Genomic DNA, 18,499 nt, shown 5'->3' with positions numbered 1-18,499 from the left:
ATAACAAATATATTTTCCAAAATTTTCAATGTTATATGCAGTAGATATCTGAGTGTTCTCTGAAAGTGTCAAAAGAGCTGTAGAACAAACCATGCAGACTGTTCTTTATCAACCATTCAACCTAATTTTGTTTGCTTCCTTCCTCCTCCCCAAAGAAGAGCCCAAACAATAAACAAATAAGATTGGTCTTAATCCAAAATAAAACAAGCTTGGAAAATAAGCTTAAGTTAATAACTTCTTGGAAATGTTAGGAATAGCAACAAAAATGAGGAATCTGTTATATGTAAACAGTTCACAAACAGGAAATGGTATGTTGAAGGCAGACTTCTTGCTTACTGCTCCAATCATAGCAACTGCTTCACTGTTGGAAAGTAATGCAGAAAATGGCTATTTTCTGTCAGAAAATGTAAAGGTTTGAATAAGTGTAGAGATGCGTATTTATACTCTTTCTTCAGTCATGCCTTTGACTATATTATTGATATTTGTACTACTAAAATACAAAGTGTATAAACTTTAGCAGGCGAGAGGATAAACCTGTGTCCATGCAGACAGGGCCTAGGAGATGGAAGAGAAACATTTGATGTAATTTCTGTCTATTTCATAAACCTCCAAGCTCAGGAATTCCCTGAGTTTGAAAATAGTTGAAGTCTGGATTATTCTTCCGGGTTTGTTGTGTTCTCGCTTTTCCCTAAGCATCTACTTCTGGTTACTGTACGGTCCCTGGAGTTTGATATTCAAGTCTTGCTCATCTGACCTGTTGCGTTTGGTTTTCTATAGACTTCATAGTCTTCCAGTTTTGTAAATATTAGAATTTAGTGATGCTTTACGTAGGGTATTAGCCTCTTAGATTTTGTAGTAAATTACAATTTGTCTTTTTAGATGAAGAAAAAAAGATGGTTGAAGAAGTATTCAATAATGCAATTGATTGTCTGTCAGAGGAAGACAAAAAGCTTCCGCAGGTGAGTGGAGATTTAATAGGGGTAACTGCTGCTCACCTGTTTTCTGCAACTCTTAAAACTATGTTCTTTTGAACTGGATACAAAATAAAACATGAACTGGATATTCTTACAGGTCTCTGTGCCTTTATATCTGCTCCTTGTCATTGTTAAATAAGGACTCAGTGACCAGGATTTCTTCCAGTTGCCATTCCAACAGATGCTGCATGCCAAAATTAACCATGAAGTAGCTGTCCTCTGTTTTAGCTTTTCCTATGTTTTAGCTAAATGTGAGGACATGTAAAGAAATATGTCTGGATTAAAACTACCTGGAAATAGTTCAGAGGAGGATGCACTGGCACCTTATCAGTTCCTGACAGCTGAGCCTTTCACAAAGTTGAACGGATGCATCTACACTCATTAGTCACTATGCTTAGTCACTCTACTATATCTCTATAGTAGAAGAATACAGGCTTCTAAAAGGATAGACTGTTACAGGATTCGGATCTTCTGTAACAAATACAAAAACTTATGTTTATTTTTTTTTCTCCCCATTTTCTATGATTTATTTGTGTCTTAATGTACTGATTCTTATGATTCAGTGAGTGTGGCAATTTCTCCTTGAAAAAACTAACCCATGTAATTTTTGACTGTGCCTACTCACCTGCAGATTAGTTTGAATCTGTTTTGTTTGTAAATTGAAGAATTGAAAATAGGAATCTAATATAAAATGTTATGTGCTGTTAAGTACGATGTTTTCAGCATAGCTTACAGCAGTGACTTTACGGCCAAGCAAACTGATTTGGTCTGTCCGGGCAATGACATCTGAAAAGGATGTTCTCAGAATTTGTTTTGAGATGGTAATGAAAAGTTGATGGTCAGATTGTTAATTTGAATCTCTGTTTTCAAAGCAAAAATAAGCAAAGACAAAGCGAAGTTTATGTAGAAGTTTGTTTAAATAATGTTTTTGCAATTTCAGAGATGATCTCAGTCATTTACAGCCTGAATTTCTCTGTACAGCTCTCATAGAAGCTGACCTCGCTGTGTATGTATCAGTAAATGAAATCACTGCACCTAAAATTCAAACAACAGCTCCTGCATAGGAGGTTCGGTATCTCCAAAAATTATTTTATATCAGAGAGAATTTTTAAATAAATACAGACAAATACTGATTGCATATGTAAGTTAGGGTACAGCTTCACAGTTGGCCTAACCCAACTGAAGACTACTCTGTCACTGAAAAGGTTGGTTGTTGGCTTTACCTTTCATCATATTCCTAGTTGTAATTAAAAAAACGTTATTTCATTGTGTCTTAGATCAGAAAATGGCAAATTATATGAACACTAGGAGCAGTGTTGAGGTTTTCCCTGTAGGTTTTCTTTTTCAGTTGAGTATATTAAAACTTGTTTACCAACCTTAATATCTTTCTTCTCAGGTAGAACATGTACTTCCTCTTCTGAAACGAGGAATTGGTATCCATCATGGCGGTCTGCTTCCTATCTTAAAAGAAACGATAGAAATTCTTTTCTCTGAGGGCCTAATAAAGGTATGTTTCATGTCTCTTAGGTTTTGCTCTATTATGAATACACAGTCAGTAGTCCTAACAAACCAAGAAGTATACTTTGCCTCAGAGTGTACATATGTACTTTAAATAGTAGAGATCTGTTTCTTAAGTGGAAAAGGGGAGAAGACTCATTGTACATGCCAAAGTGAAAAATGTTTTGTGTTTTATATGTGCTTCTATGCAGGAGCGTAGAGCTTAGAACTTGTCAAAACTTTTTTTTAATATTCTGTGTATGAGTAAGCAAACTATTTTAGAAAGAACCAGACCGGTATGAAGGGGAGGACTTTGTTCTGCGGAGTTACGTCTTGGATTCTACAAATGCATACAGCAGCTTGGGAAGGCTGGAGGTCTTCCAGCAACATAACATGATTGATATAACTGGCTGCAGCTCCCTTCTCTTGATGTGTTATTATGCTTTAGAGTATGTGCATATTTTTGTAAATGCCTTTATCTGAAAAAAAATTCTTGAAGATTCCCCCTTGACTCTGCTTTGTATTAGAAGTTGGTAGTCTTCATTGCTTTGATTAAGATGTCTTAAGTGCTTCATAGATCTAGTTTTAAGAGTTCGAGATTTTACTGTAAAGTATTTCAACTTAAAAGAAACTAAACTTCAAATTTTCTTCAATTTTTGTATTTTGTTCCTATAAAGATTGTAGACATTTACCAATCTTTGTCAGTTACCTTAAGGGACCAGCGGTTCGGAGCATCTAGCAGATGCCCTAAAAAACCCCCCACAACTTTATCTATCTCTATTTTCTTTTTGCAAACTTTGAACATAGAAATTAAGCTTGTATTATTTTTCATTAATATAATTTGCACCCCATATAACTTGCATTCCTGTAAGACATCAATTTTACAGGGAAATGTAACTACTCTGAAAAGCGTACCCGTTGTATATCTCATGTTATATGGATGTATATAAAGATGTAATAGTGCAATCTATGGTAGTGAAAAACAGGTTCAAGGGGTGGGAGTGTATTTTGAAATCTAGCAAGTGCTATTTTTCATCTTTTATTTATGTCTCTTATAGTAATTCATATGAGAGTATTATTGGAGCTGGCAAAGGCTACTGAATCATTAAGAGAACAAATTAGATTTTTTTTTTCTTTTCTTTTTTTTTTTCATTTCTGGCATTTAATGCATTTGCAGGGCTTCTGTTTTGTTTTGGAGTCCATGTGGTCCCATATAATTAGTTTTTATGTTTTTCTAGAGGAAAAAAAGGAAGGGGAGAAAGAATGGTTTTGTTTGCATTACCAAGATTACACCTAAGAAGGAAAATCTGGAGAAGCTTTGTTTAGCAATCTCTGACTATTTACATGTTTGGTTTAGAGCCATCATTTTTGCTTGTTTAACGTCAGTCTGTTTATTTAGGCCTTATTTGCAACGGAGACTTTTGCGATGGGAATTAATATGCCAGCCAGGACTGTGCTGTTTACAAGTGCCTGCAAATTTGATGGGAAGGATTTCCGATGGGTATGTGAAAAAAACAGATTCTGTAGATAAATAACTGAATTGCAATATTTAAGATTTCGTTAAGATTAAATTTATTGTTGGTATATCCAGTTCAATGTAGTAAAAATACTTTTTTTCTTTTAAAAATCTTTATTTATTCACTAAGTCATTTATAATTAGTGTGCAAATTCCCGAAAACAAGATTCCTCATAGTATGCTTGAGAGATTATTTATTTTAGATATGGTAAAAGGACGTCCAATACAGGTTAGAGCTGACTGATTAACCTAAAAGACTTCTGCACAACTTGTCCAAAACCAGAAGAATCTGGAGAAGAATTGAGCTTAGTATTAGATCATGATGATCATGAAATTAGGGTTTTGACAGACCCAAGAAAAGAGATCATTTGCTTCGGGACAGTGATGATTTTTCTCTTATAGCAGAATATTTTCAGTAGCCCGGAGAAAGACAGTGAGGGAGAGACTGATTCTTAAATAGCTGGATCTCAAATAATGTGAGAGTTTAAAAGCTTAAAACAAGATCTCTGATTCACATGTATTAATTAGGGTGTACAAATTAGGATGCATTACAAAACATTTTATAAATAAGCTAATTCCTTTTTTAGAGACATGAATATTTGGGCAAACTGGATGAGTAACTTAATATGTGCCTGTTGAAATAAGCATCAGATCTCTTGATGTTTTTTACAAACCAGTCATCAACTATGTGGGAAATAGCTGTGTTTGAGGTATCAGATATGTGAAGCTCATACTTTTAAAATGATTTATCAGTTTTCTTAATTATTTTTTGGAGATAAGGCTTTAGGTAAGACTCAGGAAGTTGCTAAAAATGTAAGTATCATAAATGACAAAAAAAGTCTTACATCTTTATGTTGGAAACCTAGGGTAACATAGAAAACCAGATATAGCCAGCTCTTGTCTACGTCTGTGTTCTTTATCACTTTCTGAGTGAGCATCATCATCACTTTAATTTCATTAACTGGCATAAAAGTGTTGTTTTTGCTGTTTATCAATATTTTTATGTTACATGTGAATGAAGTGATGTATTATTTGAAGGCAGTGAAGGTGCATTATATTTAAGTAATCTCTGCTGTGCTAGCAGTCTTCTATTGAAGTAAAGTGCCTTTTTTGCATATTAAAGTTATGCAAGGTGTTACAGAAATCATTGCAGCTAGGTGTTAATAAATGTACCTATGAGAGCATTGGTTAATTTTTCCTGCTGACACGTGTTACTCATGGTCATGGATTTCTAACTTAGTGATCGATTATGGTTAACAATGAATTTGATCTGTGAGAAGTTCATGTCTTTAAATAGCTTTGGTATAACGTTGCGGTCATTTGCTGTGTAATCGTAAGCAGCATTTTATATATTCTTGCTGTCTTTCTAACATATTTATTAAATCCTTTTTTCTTCTTCTTCCTTTATCCTAGATATCATCAGGTGAATACATTCAAATGTCAGGTCGTGCGGGACGCCGAGGTATGGATGACAGGGGAATAGTGATTCTTATGGTGGATGAAAAGATGAGCCCAACAATTGGCAAGCAGCTTTTGAAGGTAGTGTAGAATCTATTTTTTTTTCCTCCTCACTAAGGTGGTCACCATTTGAATACTGTAAATGACACACAGAATTACATATCTAGGAAAAGAACATATGTAGATCACACAGTTAGGAAATGACAACTTCTGAAAGGACTATGGTGTTTCACTGAGTTCTCATTAAATCAAAGCTTTCTGGCGGGGAGCAAAGTTCCAAAACTATTATTCTTCTCTATATAACAGGAATTTCAGGAAGCAGAGGTAGAATTATGTTGTGTTTTCTAACGATAACACGGGTATTGCCATACCTTGTTTCTTTCTTGCTAACCACAGACAGTTCAAGGATATTGATGAACTAGAAAAGGTTCACTGAGCTGTCACAAGAACAGTTAAATGGTTGGTTCTGCGGTGAAATAAAACCTTGGTAATGGACCCTTCAGTGTAATAGACAAAATGAACGAAATCATGCAAAAAATTAAGTCATGTTTTAGTAGAATGTTTTTACCCACTCTAAGTTTTTATAAGGAGTAATAGTATCTGTGGCTATTTTAGAATCAAAAATGGAGTATTATTTGAGAGATCGTGGTTTTCAGGGTTTTAAGGAAGTAAAAAGCTGCACTTACGGTGCAAACCCATTGGTGCATGCATTATTCCTCTGTAAGATGACTAAGAAAGGAAGACAATTGTTAGCAAGCTTATATTAACTGTGAGGAAATCCTCATAATAGTGCCTATTGGCACTTGTAATGATTCGCAGATCAAAAAAGATTGAAAACTGCTCCTGTGATTGATGTCGGCATTAGGTTATAGGGTTGTACCAAACTGTTAAGGAAGTTGTTATAGATGATTACAGTATTTCTGTCTTACTTTATAAACTGAATATGAACCATTACACTCATTCTCGTTTTCATTTAAATTCCAATGTATGAAACACTGCATTGAAGCAGTGTAATTGAAGCATACTCTATTGTGTGTATTAACTATCCAAGGCAACTTACATTCACTGTGAATGTGTAAAAATTAAACATTAGGGGAATTGTTCTGCATACTACTCAGGAGTTTGTGTCCTTGATACAAATAACAGGTCATTTTGTGTTCAGACTGCATTTGTAATATTTTTAGGCCTTGTATAAAATTTTGTGAATAATCTTCAGTCAGCATCAGGGTATGTTAATAAAAAAAAAAAAAAACATGTAATTTGTAGGTCTTGTACCAAAGAAACATCAGATGCCAATATTTCTCTACTTTGTTCCAGCAAGAGTAAGGGGAAAAATAACTAGGTGGCTGCTATTAATTATGCACATGTGAATACTTCATGTTTTGTATCTTGCTCTGTTAAAGCCACTTGTACATACTTATGGTGAATTAACATTAGATCTGTGTTACAAACAGATACCCTTTGACTTTTCAAAGTCAGAATTCTCATGAATGATACATTATGGCTATAGCTAATCAATGTAGTAAAATAAGGAACTTGAAGAATATTGGAACTCGTTCATGCATGGTGGCATTAGATTTTGGATTTATTTCTACTGCTTTATTGGATTTTTATCTTTTTAGTGGATGGGAAGGGCTTATGCCATATGTTTACATGCAGACTTAAAGCATGTGTGCGTCTCTGAGATACATGAAGACTAGATATCTTGCGTTTCTATGAATTTTTAAGATTATTTTTAGAAATAAGAAACTTAATTCTTATGGCTTGCTTACTTAAGGAAAGAAGAAAGATTTATACGTTTTATTTCTGCAGATAAAAAATTAAACAGCAGGAGATACAATAACAGAGAATAAAAAAATACTCCATATAAATAGTATTAATTTTGTATACTTATATCTGTCTTTCTGTAAGGAATATCATAATGAAGTTCATTTATATGAACTTAAATAGTTTACTGTAAGAAAAATGGATGTTTCCATTACTTATTGTGAGACTTCATGAGATTACTGTAGAAGCTCAACCATTCAGAAGGTGGGTTGTTTTTTAAATTTGTAATTTTTTGTAGTTAGGGAACTATTGAACTTGCTTGGCATGAATTAGGACAAAAGAAATAAAATAATAAATCCATTAGGATGCCATCTGTATTTTTTCACCCCTTTAGATTCTAAGGAAATAATAAAGAGTATTTCCTTTATTGAGACTGTAAGCCCTTAGATCTTGGTTTTTTTTTTTTTACCTTCTGAATTAAAAAAAAAAAGATTTTCCCTTTTAAATGTAAAATATTTAGAGGTAATTTCACATGGAAACAGACCAAGAATGTGTACAAACTAACATCTCTTTGAGTATTCATATTTTTTGTTCATTGATAAATACGTTTGATTTATGATTTAGTTACTGACTACTAGTGTTCATCTGTGGTAAAATCATGATCATGTCTTGAGTTAGTATTTTACTGCCACATTAAACATTGTGGCTTTGCTCCAGTGTAAGCTAAAGATTTAGAGGGAAAAATTCATAGAAATTAATTTAAAAAACGTGGAAAATGATACTTGCAGTATTTCTTCTTGTAACTCTTCAACCCAAGTGCATGTCTGATCCAAAGCATTTTCTGAACGCTAGATTAAAACATCTAGGCAGCTGATAATACTTCTTAATAACTGTAACAGTGAAATGACAGCTTTGTATATGTTTCAGTACCAGTAGTATTACTGCAGCTGTGTTTGGCTATGACACTGTTCGTTGTGACATTGTGTACAGTACTCTTCTCCAAACTTAAATTCAAAGTTCAAATCTTAGATCAAGTTCTTGTGATGGATATTTGTAAACATTTCTTAAACTCAGTGTCACAGATTTGTCTTCTTCAGTGCTGTTAGGTTTTTTTGTTTATCCATCGCATTTGTTTGACCACTGAGTATTTAGTAAAATGATGACTTGCACAAATGTATAAATCTCAATGGTTACAGTACTGTTGAACAGCTTTCTGAACACAATAAATTACAGTTTTGTATTTCAAGTATGAAATACTTGACTCTTAAAATTAAAACGTTTAGCTATATTATGTTAGTTTAGGTAGGAAGTAAAACATTTCTCCTTGATGCTAGGTGGCTTTTGAATCCAGCATGTCTGTAGTTGGCCATGTTAAAAGCATGTATTCTTATAGAGACAATTGGGATACTATATAGTGGTAATCTGTAATGTCTCTAAAAGTCAAAAATCTTAAACTAATTACATTATGAAAATGAGTCACTGCATAATGAAAGAGAATGTGCTAATGTAAGTAGGTTTCAGATACTTGTATTTGAGTGTATCAGTGTTTTGCATCTACTTATTCCTTCCCAGGAAAAGCTAGTTGTACAGAAAAATTGAAAGAAAACATTTATCTAGCCAGATAAAATATACAGTATTATGCTTTCCATGTCATTTGTGTATGGAACATGAAGTGCCCCAATGCCAAGCTGTAGGAGGTATGCCACTAGTTACATCTGGCTCCTTGGCAGGGCCTTCATTTACAGAATTGGCAGTACTGTGCTTATTTGGCCTGTATGCTTCTATTAGAAATCTGTCTGGCCTTTTTGTATTTTATTTTGCCTTTTAGGTTGTTTTATTACGCTAGCCAAATAAACAGTATAGAAGTTCAGACGGATTAGTGCCTTTCTCTCTAATTTCCTGCCTTTTTACACAGCTTTCTTGTACAACCTCTGTGCAATTTGTTGTTGGGAAATTTTAATTTTGAAAGAGCAAAAATCATTGTTCCACTGTAACTGCAGGCAGCAGGATTAGATTCTGTATTTTAGTTGTCTGTCATGTATGACATGCTGCTCAGTCTCTTTCAGACTCCCAGTTACAAGGAAAATTCTGTTTAGTTTAAAAAGCAATATTTATGTAAGAGTGAATAGATTTAGATTGATCAAGAATAAATATAAGGCTGCAAGTGGTGGGGAGAGAATGAGAAGCTCCAACAATGAGAGGAAGTTCGTGGAGCAGGAGCTATCTGATAAAATTGCTAAATGAAAATATTTTTGCGTAAGCCACAGTTATGATAATAACCACCACCTTTTGGCACCAGTGACATTGTGAGTGGATTCCTAACTTTAAAAAGTATAACAAGTTGCTAAAATTGTTGCATGAGTCATGAGAAAATCCCTATTTTTATGATATAACAAAAAAAAATCCATGATAAATCAGAATTCAAGAAAACCAAAGGTTGAAGTGTAGAAAAGGTACTGTCTTGTGCAGAAGTAGTTCACTTAATCTTTCACTGTGAGATTGTTCCTTCTTTTAGTTGTCTGGTATTGACTGATCAGATAGGCTATGAGCCTGCTCTTTCAATTGCTTTTTCTTGCTTTATATTCATGTTGCTCTTTCTTTACATATTTATGTGGCTTTTTCTTTGTTTTAAAATAAGTATGTATGTGTATGCTCCTGAATTGGGTTGAGAAATAGCAAAACTTGAAAAATTAACCAGAGCAAAAGCATAGATTCTGTTGTTTGAGGAATTTTTTTTGTTGTTCTGTTGTTTTAACTCATATTTAGCTATTAATGTACTAGGTAAATTTAGGAAAATCACAAATAATAACTAGTCTTTGCTATTTCTTTAAAATATCTCTCTATATACATTATCACTATACTCTTGAATTATTTTAATATACTTTTGTTCAAATGACTTCCTTTAAGTAGCAGATAGAAAATCTTCCAAGTGAATGAGAATTTTTTTCTCATTCTTTTCTATTTTTTTTTCTCAATTTTTCCATGGTAAGATTTATTTAATTGCATTGAGTTTTCATTTTTGCTCTTACAATTTGTACTGGATTTTTACTGTATGGCCAGGCGAGAAGCCTAGGGTTAAAGCATCAGCAGAGATTCTTTTTGCAAACGGAATGCATAGCACTGTCTGAAGCAGAGAGGCTGAGCTTGGTAGCGATGCACGGCTGCCACGGAAGGCAGAAACAGGGAACTGGTGACAATAACCTTTGTAAGTAAGCTCGAGGTACCGTCAGATACAGCATGTAGCAGCTTTTTAGCACAATGTTTGGCAAAATCAGAGCACAGGCTTGTTTGGCAAGAGATGGTATCCTAATAGCTGAGTGTCTGCGTGGAATGTTTTTTGGGGCAAACTGTAGTAGCCTGTATTAAAATTTGGATAGAAAGATATGGCTGACTGCTTTGCTCTTACCAAAAAAATGCTCTGTACTCATGGTTATCCATCCCATTTAAAGCGGTAGTGCTTGCAAATTTTTCATTTACTTTTTCCCAAAGTCTTTTATGGTGTTTCTAGAAAAAGTGGCATTTCAGGACATCTACCATTACTTGTGAGTGAGTAGTAAATAGCAATCTTTCATTTAACCTGAGTGTTGGTATTACATACAAACAGCCAGTTAAGTCTTTTGGTGAGATCATTTGTCCATCAATGTTCAGTCCCTCTACAAATACCAGCTTAACATTCTAGCTTCATTACAGTATTGCACTTTGGTTTGACTTAAAGCTCATTTACAAGAAAATAAAAATAAATGTAGCAGGATTTGAAAAAAGTTTGGGAGAGAAATAGACTTCGGTTGGAGGTTGACATTCATGGCTTGTTGGAAAATTAATTGCAAAATCTAAGGAAATACATTTATTGTCATGAGTAGTTAGAGAACAGTGTAACAGTCTGTCTAATTCAAAGTTGTGATATGGATGAGAATCTCAATGAGAAAAAACAAATTCTAGTCCTTTTATCAAAATAAAAATAAATTAAAAAAATACATTAAAGTACTTTTTATTTTATTTAGAAGTGCCAAACTTTTTTTTTTTTTTTCTTTTTCTTTTTCTTATAAAACTTGAAAACTTGCACTGGGGAAATTTTCCAGGCTTCAGTTCAGGAAAATACTTACCTTCCAAGCTTAATTTAAAATCTGCTTGAAAGCAACAGAATTTCAATGTGAAATCATAGAGAGTATTCAGCTGTTTAAAGGAAGATATATTCAAATGTCATCCTGAATGGGGTCATAATTTTGCAGACAATTATGCAAGCCAGCAGATAAAAAAGAACGGCAAACAGTTCTTCTTCCTGATCTTTGCAGCCAAAGTGTGGGAAGACAGGGCACGTAAAATGTTTAGTCACTCTTGGACTTTATTTCAATGTTTTCCAGAGCCTGTAGGATTAAGCTGACTGCTATTATTTATTAATTGTGGTTGCTGCTTGTTAGTGCCACAAGTTACTTGAAGTTTTATTAGGCCAGTCTGTGGGAGGCACTTTTTTCCTAACAGATTTTTCTGAAATTTGCTTTTACTTTGGTAAGCTTATCTCTGCAAAGTATTAAAAATTTTAATGCATTTTGACTGATGAGAGAGGTTTTTGTCTTCTTACTTGTAAAACAGAAAAGCTAAATATGAGATGAAGGCAAGACAAAGGTTTTTTTTTAATATGTTATTTTTACAGAAATATGCACTCTTTAAGCTATACATTTTCTTTAAATTAAAAATAGAGTACTGCAAATTTGCTGCAATTTTAAGTTTGCCCCACTACTGACCTAGTAGTAGTCTGTAATCGCAAATCAGAAACCAATGTGTGATGAAGAGCTGAGGTAGCTTTTGACTGCAGATATCATTTGTTTTTTCCGTTTCAGCTTTCCTTGAGTTCATCTGACTTGGATGAAGGAAAATTACTGCTTGGGATATTATGCAATGTTAGTGTTACCAGGCCAGCTCAAATCCAAAAGAACCGTTGCCCAGCATGGTGTTCAACCCACGTTAAATGTTGTGTTCCCGTTTACCCCCCAATTTCATTTATATTCTGTGCAGAATGATTCATGTAGCAACGCTATGATTGAGGTGTTCGGAGAATCTTACTAGGTTGGGAACATCACACACATACAGCAACACTTTACTTTGAGTTGTCTTGTAGGTTCGTGTACAAACTAATGGGTGTGCTTTGGAGCCGAGAGTAGAGCACAAAGACACCTGGGTCAGAATTAGAAACAGGATTAAAAATGCCAAAAATTAAAAAATTTTTTAGTTATTTTTAAGTATAATATTTGTGTCATATAGCATATTCATAGTTTTAAATACTTAATTCAGAGGTTAAATATCAATTAAATTAGGATATCTTGCTACAAGCATGTAGGGGTTTTTGTTTGTTTTTTCCACAGTCAGTTCAGACAGAGCTTAGTGGAAGCGCAGAACTTGGAGTTACCAGCCTGAAGTAAAACTAAGACTGTGCTGGTGGGAGCTGCGGTGCCGGGGAAAGTGAGTGACTTCAAAGTTCAGTCATCTAGAACTAGTTTCAGAAGGTGACAGCAGCATAGGAGGGAAGGGGACATTTTTACCTTTTGTACTGTGGTGTTTTTACAACTGAAGTGTTTGTGGAACCAAAGCCTGAGCTATTTTCATCAGGAAAGCTTGCTAAAGCAGACCTTTGCCACCCACAGCTGCCTGTGTTTGTGTGGGGCCAAGCAGTAAGCCAGACTGGTAATATATTTGTGCTTAAAATAGTCACCTAGCATTGTCTGTTAAAAGCAGCTCGAAAGAATGGGGTTTTGTGGTTCCCTCCCCCCCCCCCCAATTATGCTAATGTAGCTCAAGATGATCCTGTTACCAATATAAATACTCAGTCTTTGTTTCTCAGAGAGATCTTACTCTCTGAGAGTAAACTGGAAAAGCATAGAAATTATGTAATTGAAGTGTGGAAAAACGCATGATGTTGATTAATATTTCCCTTAAGGTATTTTTGTGTCTTGCAAATTTGTCAAGAAGTTCTTTCAGTTTCTTTTCTTATAAATTAGTAATGATGACTATCACAGCTAAGTGTACATATTTCCCCCTCATAAGGAAAAAGAAAAGATACTTTTTAATATCATCAAAGCACTCTGCTCTTTACTGTTGCTGTAAAGCTGTTTTTTGTTTCTTTTTTGGAAACTCAGTCATTCAGCTAATTTCTATATGCTCTGGTAAGTAAGTAAAATGTCAGCAGACCAAATGGCCTAAAGTATGTTCTGTAAAGTATCTGATTTGTATCACTGTGAAAGATACTGTATTGTTGCTAAAAGTTACCTTTTTCTCTTTCTTAGTTTGGACAGTCTTTGCCCTCTGATGCTCCTTGTAAAAGCTTTGTGCATGTCTTCTGTGAGAGGCTGGGCAGCAAGTTGTGTACAAAATCCTCACATGTCTGGTCAGACAAGGGCTTCCTAGTCTTAATAGTAATAAGAAATCCGATAAAACTTTTTAATATCAATTCCAGACAGCAGTCTTCCTCCTCCTCAATCTTTTTAACTTTATACTTTATGCAGGCAAGAAACTGTAAAATGGACTAGTGAGTACTCAGTGCCCTGTTTGATGATTTAATAGTGTAAGAAGAGGCTCCGTTCTGAATCTTTGACAGTTAAACAGGGCACAGTGTATAGCTATTAAAATTTGCAGATAATTCTTGACTTAATTATCTGTGTAGTGAATTGGTTATTCTCATGTGCTAGGTTTTTAATATTATCAGCTTGTATCATTCTGCTCCAGGCCCCTCAGAAAATCTGAAAGCATACTTCTAGTAGATTGGGTAGATTGGCTTTAAAAGTATTGAGATGAGAAATGGTTACAAGAACACCAAATAGGTCATTAATTTCTGAGAATTTTCTTCTCATATACAAAGATAAGAATATTTGTAACATCATTCTTCTTTTTCTGAAAATACTCAGAAGTAAATATGTTGCTGCTATCTGTTGAAGATCTAGGAGAGGACTGGTCTCTTTGAAGGGTCGAGAAGGAGGATTACTTGCAGAAAGCAGGAAGGAGTACTTGGATGGTAGTTCTCCAAAACAGTAAGGTCATCGACCAAGCATGGGATTGAAAGTGACTTCTGGTGGCCAGGGGAGGGCATTCGTTTCATGAGGTTGCATTGCAGCACAGAGCAGCTACACCTCTGCCTAATCTCCTGCGTGCGTGGTTGGCGGGGCTCGTTTTTCGTCTGGAGACAAGGAGCAGCCTTCCCTGCAGCCGGCCTCCTGCGAGAGCTTGAGGCAGGTGGTTGTGTCCCTCGTTTATAGATGAGGAAGTGCATGTAAACGTGACAGGGTTCTCTGTGGCAGAGGGTGAGCTAGATGTGTCATGAGTCATGATATTTTTACGAAAGTAAAGAAGAGAAGTAATCAGTCTGGGAGTTGGTGATCAGGGCTTGGGCAGAAAAGGACTGCAGGAGGAGCAAACCTTCATGAAGAAAATGTCTTTTAAACTTATTTGGCCTATAGTACCTTAGCAGCAAACAAAACCCAGGAGGCTTGAATGCTTTGTATTGTATAGGGGAGGCAGTGAAGAGCCACCTCTTCCTTTCTTATGTCAGCAGCAGTGTCACTTCTCCCTGCCTGTTAATCTTTTTTCTTTTTCTTTTTTTTTTTTTCCCTCCACAATCTGAGGACTATTTTACTGTTTTTGTTTCCTATTTATGTTGGTCCGGCAGTAATCATGCCCACCCTTATTATTTGCCGGGAAGGGGTGATACTCAAGTCAAGTTTTGTGTGCATTTGGTGTAGAAGAACCGGATTTTCCTGTATAGTTTCCTAATGCACATGGATACTCTGTATGTTGTTACTAGGTCATCAAAAAGAGGGAATTGGGCAGATGCTACCCACTAAATGCAGGTCTGATTGCCTGTGGGTAAGCAGTAGAGGGTAAAACACCCTGCAGAACTCACTGGCTGTGCAAAAGGTGAAATATGGTAAGGTTGCTGGAGTTACTTGATTTGGAGAAATAACTGTTTCAATTTTCAGGAAAAAAAAAAAAGCTTCTCATAACTATTTTGGACATGGTATTGCCTTCAGAACAACACTGAGAGAACAAAGATTTCTGAAACTCAGAGAAAAATGTGCTTGTGAAATGAGGGAAAAGAAACAAGGCACAATTTTTGCCAAAACAAGATTAATTCTTTTCAACTTCTTTATTTTCATAGTATGATTTTATTTTCAAATTGCAAAATGCTGATCATGTGTTTAAAATGAAAATTGCCACATCAGCAGCTGGCTTAAATGCTGCTTTTCAGATAAGTCTGCTTTATATAATCTTTGAAATAGCTCTTTTCTTCATTTGTTTTTAAATCACTCCCTCTTCCTATTTGAACTGTGCTAATTTGAGAAAGCCTTTAAAGCGGATCTGCATGAATGGTAGTAAATTTGGTTCAGTGGTTTTGGCTGCTTTGTTTCTTACCTGTAAAAGAGGTTTTGAAAGTATTTTTACTCTGTTGTATTTGCCCAGCTAAAAAGATTCCCCGTCATATGTTAGCCGTGAATTCTGAGAAAGCCATCAGTTCACGTATCAAACTTGCATTTTCTGACAAAGTGTAGGGTAGGAAGTCAGGACTGGAAAGGGGGGACTCGGTGTGATCAGAGCCGCTTTCTGCCGGGTCTCTGCTGGTCTGAAGATATGTCGAGGACTGCAGCTAGCCAGTGGGTGCATTTCAGCTACTCTGATTTATGCCTGGGCTAGAGCAGTGAATGTTGGTGTAGGAAAGAATCTGACCTGCTGTTACTGACATAACATCTATGTCCTCTTCAGTAAATACCATTCTTCAAATGGCATTCTGTGTTACGGGGAAGCAAGCTTTGTAGGGAGTGATAGTTTTCTTTTCCTAGAACAACAGATATATTTAGAAAACACAGAAGCTTGGACACAAAATCCATTTGTCGGATCTAAGAAAAAAGCATCGTACGTTGGTTAGCATCAGCAACAGAACTTCTTTGATCTTTGTTTGATATGTCAGAATAGAGAAGTCTATAGGAATTTGAGCTTTTCTTTCCACGCTGCTCTGCTTCGCTGTTAATGTCGTGCTTATTGACACCTTCCTGTTAGTAGGAGCCCATTTGTGGTAATTTCAGAACTGCAAGTGTTTTTTTAAATAGGTATTTCATGATCTAATTGAAGAAGTATTCTTGTTCTGTGATGTGTCTCTTAGAGGTGAAAAGCCTCATATGTATTTATGGTCTACTCCAGATATACGCTAGTATGATTAAATGACTCTGTAGCCATGGAAGGCAAAATATTATGTTATGTGATTTACCTTAAACTTGTTTTACCTATATTCCTGTTGTTACTTTCTTAGAAAAAGCATATGCTAAAGGCTTCTTTGTAAAAATGAATATGATTACAGTGTTTGTAAACCTCCTACATGTAAAGGAGTCTTAGATTTAAACTGTCTCTGAGTGAATCTGATGTAAGTGCATCAATGGATATAACTTCAGGATTCCTGACTGTACATGTAAAATGGAAAATGTATATCATGTGGAAATATTGTTTTAAATCCATTAGACCTAGCTTGTTCTAATAGAGCACTTGATCTCAGTTTCAGCATTTGCATACATAATCTAATCATCAGTTAAGTTGGTTGAATTTTTTAATAGCGTATGCATTTTTTATTAAATATGATGAGGGAATATCTCTGCTAGATACCTTACTCTGTCAGTAGGCAAAGGAATGAGTTGAGAGAAGATCCAGTATAACTATTTTTATATAAGGCAAATTTTGAGCATGTGTTCTATGTCAGTCTTCTCTAGACTTCTAAAATGTCTGTGTTAGAATGTATTACACTTCCAATAGCCTTGGAATGGCATGAAAACTATTGAGAAATAGTTGACTGCTGATTACTTAGCAAGGAGTAAAGTATGTACTTCTGAATTCTGCCATATTAGCCTTAGGATTTTTCTTAAGTTTTGATACGAGCTGGAATAATGGACTTAAGTGCATTTATCAAGACTGTAAATCAGAATATTTTAGGAAAACATGTCTTGAAACATCTTCATTTTCTTTTTATCAACTTGAATTCTGTTATTGCAAATGTTCAGTTATAACTTAATTTACTTATAGCATTTTTGAAATGGCAACACTTGTTTAGTACAACTTTTTTAATTCAAGTGTTGTTCTCTTTTTAATAAACAGTGAATTTTAAGCTATTGCATCTTCCTGCTGTATACTTTTGGTTCTAATTTATTTATCATTTTATTCCTCAGTATTGAATTCTGTGGATGCTTAGTATGCTCAGTGATCTAGGAGTTAGTATCTTTAGTAGACTGTTATTTTTCTATCTGTGCCTCTTCTAGATTTCTTACAAATAAGCAGAGACCCTCTGAGTCCCCCCTGGAAAATTCTTGGTTTTGAAAAAATGCTAAGTCGCACTGTTCTTCTGGCTAGTAATTCATAAGAGTGTTTTTTATTTATTTTAATCCCTTGAAGGCTGGCTTATTTTACTTTGGGGATGAGGAGTGTCATGTCATAAGCTTTTCAGGAATCAAGTAGATTTGATTATCTTTTTCCGTGTGCTTGATAACACCTTCAGAGAGCTCTGAAAGATTTGTGAGATTCAGCTTTGTTTTAGGAAAAAACTGCTTGTACTTCTGTTATGCTGCATTCTAGCCAATTTTTAAGAGAGTTAAAGTAGTGGATTACTCATTGCATTTTTAAGAAATGAATAAGCTTTTCATTTAAACTAAATGAAATATATTTAATCTATTTTATAATGCTGTAATATAAATGTAGATATGATGAGACATATAAACATATAGATCCTGTTAATGTTAAGCATAATAAAATTGCTTTGGATTTAATGAGAGAAGTAATCTAAATTCAGGACAAGTTACACTAGCCATCAAAGCAATTCCTCATAGGAAACACTGCATTATAATTTATTTGATATGTTCTTACGAGCTGTAATTAATATTCTTCATTAGATTATATTCTTGAATCTTTTTTAGGGTTCAGCTGATCCCTTGAATAGTGCATTCCACCTGACGTACAACATGGTTCTGAACTTGCTTCGAGTAGAGGAGATTAACCCTGAATACATGTTAGAAAAATCGTTTTATCAGTTCCAACATTACAGAGCTATTCCAGGAGTTGTAGAAAGTAAGTATTACTGGATGTTTTACTCATTTATGAGACATAGTATGAAATATGTGAGAGAGTAATTATACTTGATTATTCTTACAATGATAGTATACCTGTGTAATTCTTATTATCTCAACTTACCAATTGTCACTGCATCTGTTGTTACTTTGTCGTAGTTTCATAGTGAGTAACTTCTTGTTTTTAGGAGCTAGACTGGTCA

General features: G+C 34.8%; 1 protein-coding gene across 1 annotated transcript in view; it reads left to right on the top strand.

The window, feature by feature from the left end:
* The window catches only part of MTREX (Mtr4 exosome RNA helicase), a 45,609-nt gene that overhangs the window by 10,790 nt on the left and 16,320 nt on the right, over positions 1-18,499 (top strand). The window contains exons 12-16 of the mRNA XM_062599046.1: positions 880-959; positions 2,371-2,481; positions 3,871-3,972; positions 5,401-5,526; positions 18,147-18,297. Coding sequence (XP_062455030.1) covers positions 880-959; positions 2,371-2,481; positions 3,871-3,972; positions 5,401-5,526; positions 18,147-18,297 — 570 coding nt within the window. The remainder of the gene's footprint in view (positions 1-879; positions 960-2,370; positions 2,482-3,870; positions 3,973-5,400; positions 5,527-18,146; positions 18,298-18,499) is intronic.

The sequence above is a fragment of the Rhea pennata genome, chromosome Z (assembly GCF_028389875.1).
Source record: "Rhea pennata isolate bPtePen1 chromosome Z, bPtePen1.pri, whole genome shotgun sequence".
NCBI lineage: Eukaryota > Metazoa > Chordata > Aves > Rheiformes > Rheidae > Rhea > Rhea pennata.
The sequence above is the reverse complement of the archived record's forward strand: the minus strand, read 5'-3'. Positions and strand labels throughout refer to the sequence as shown.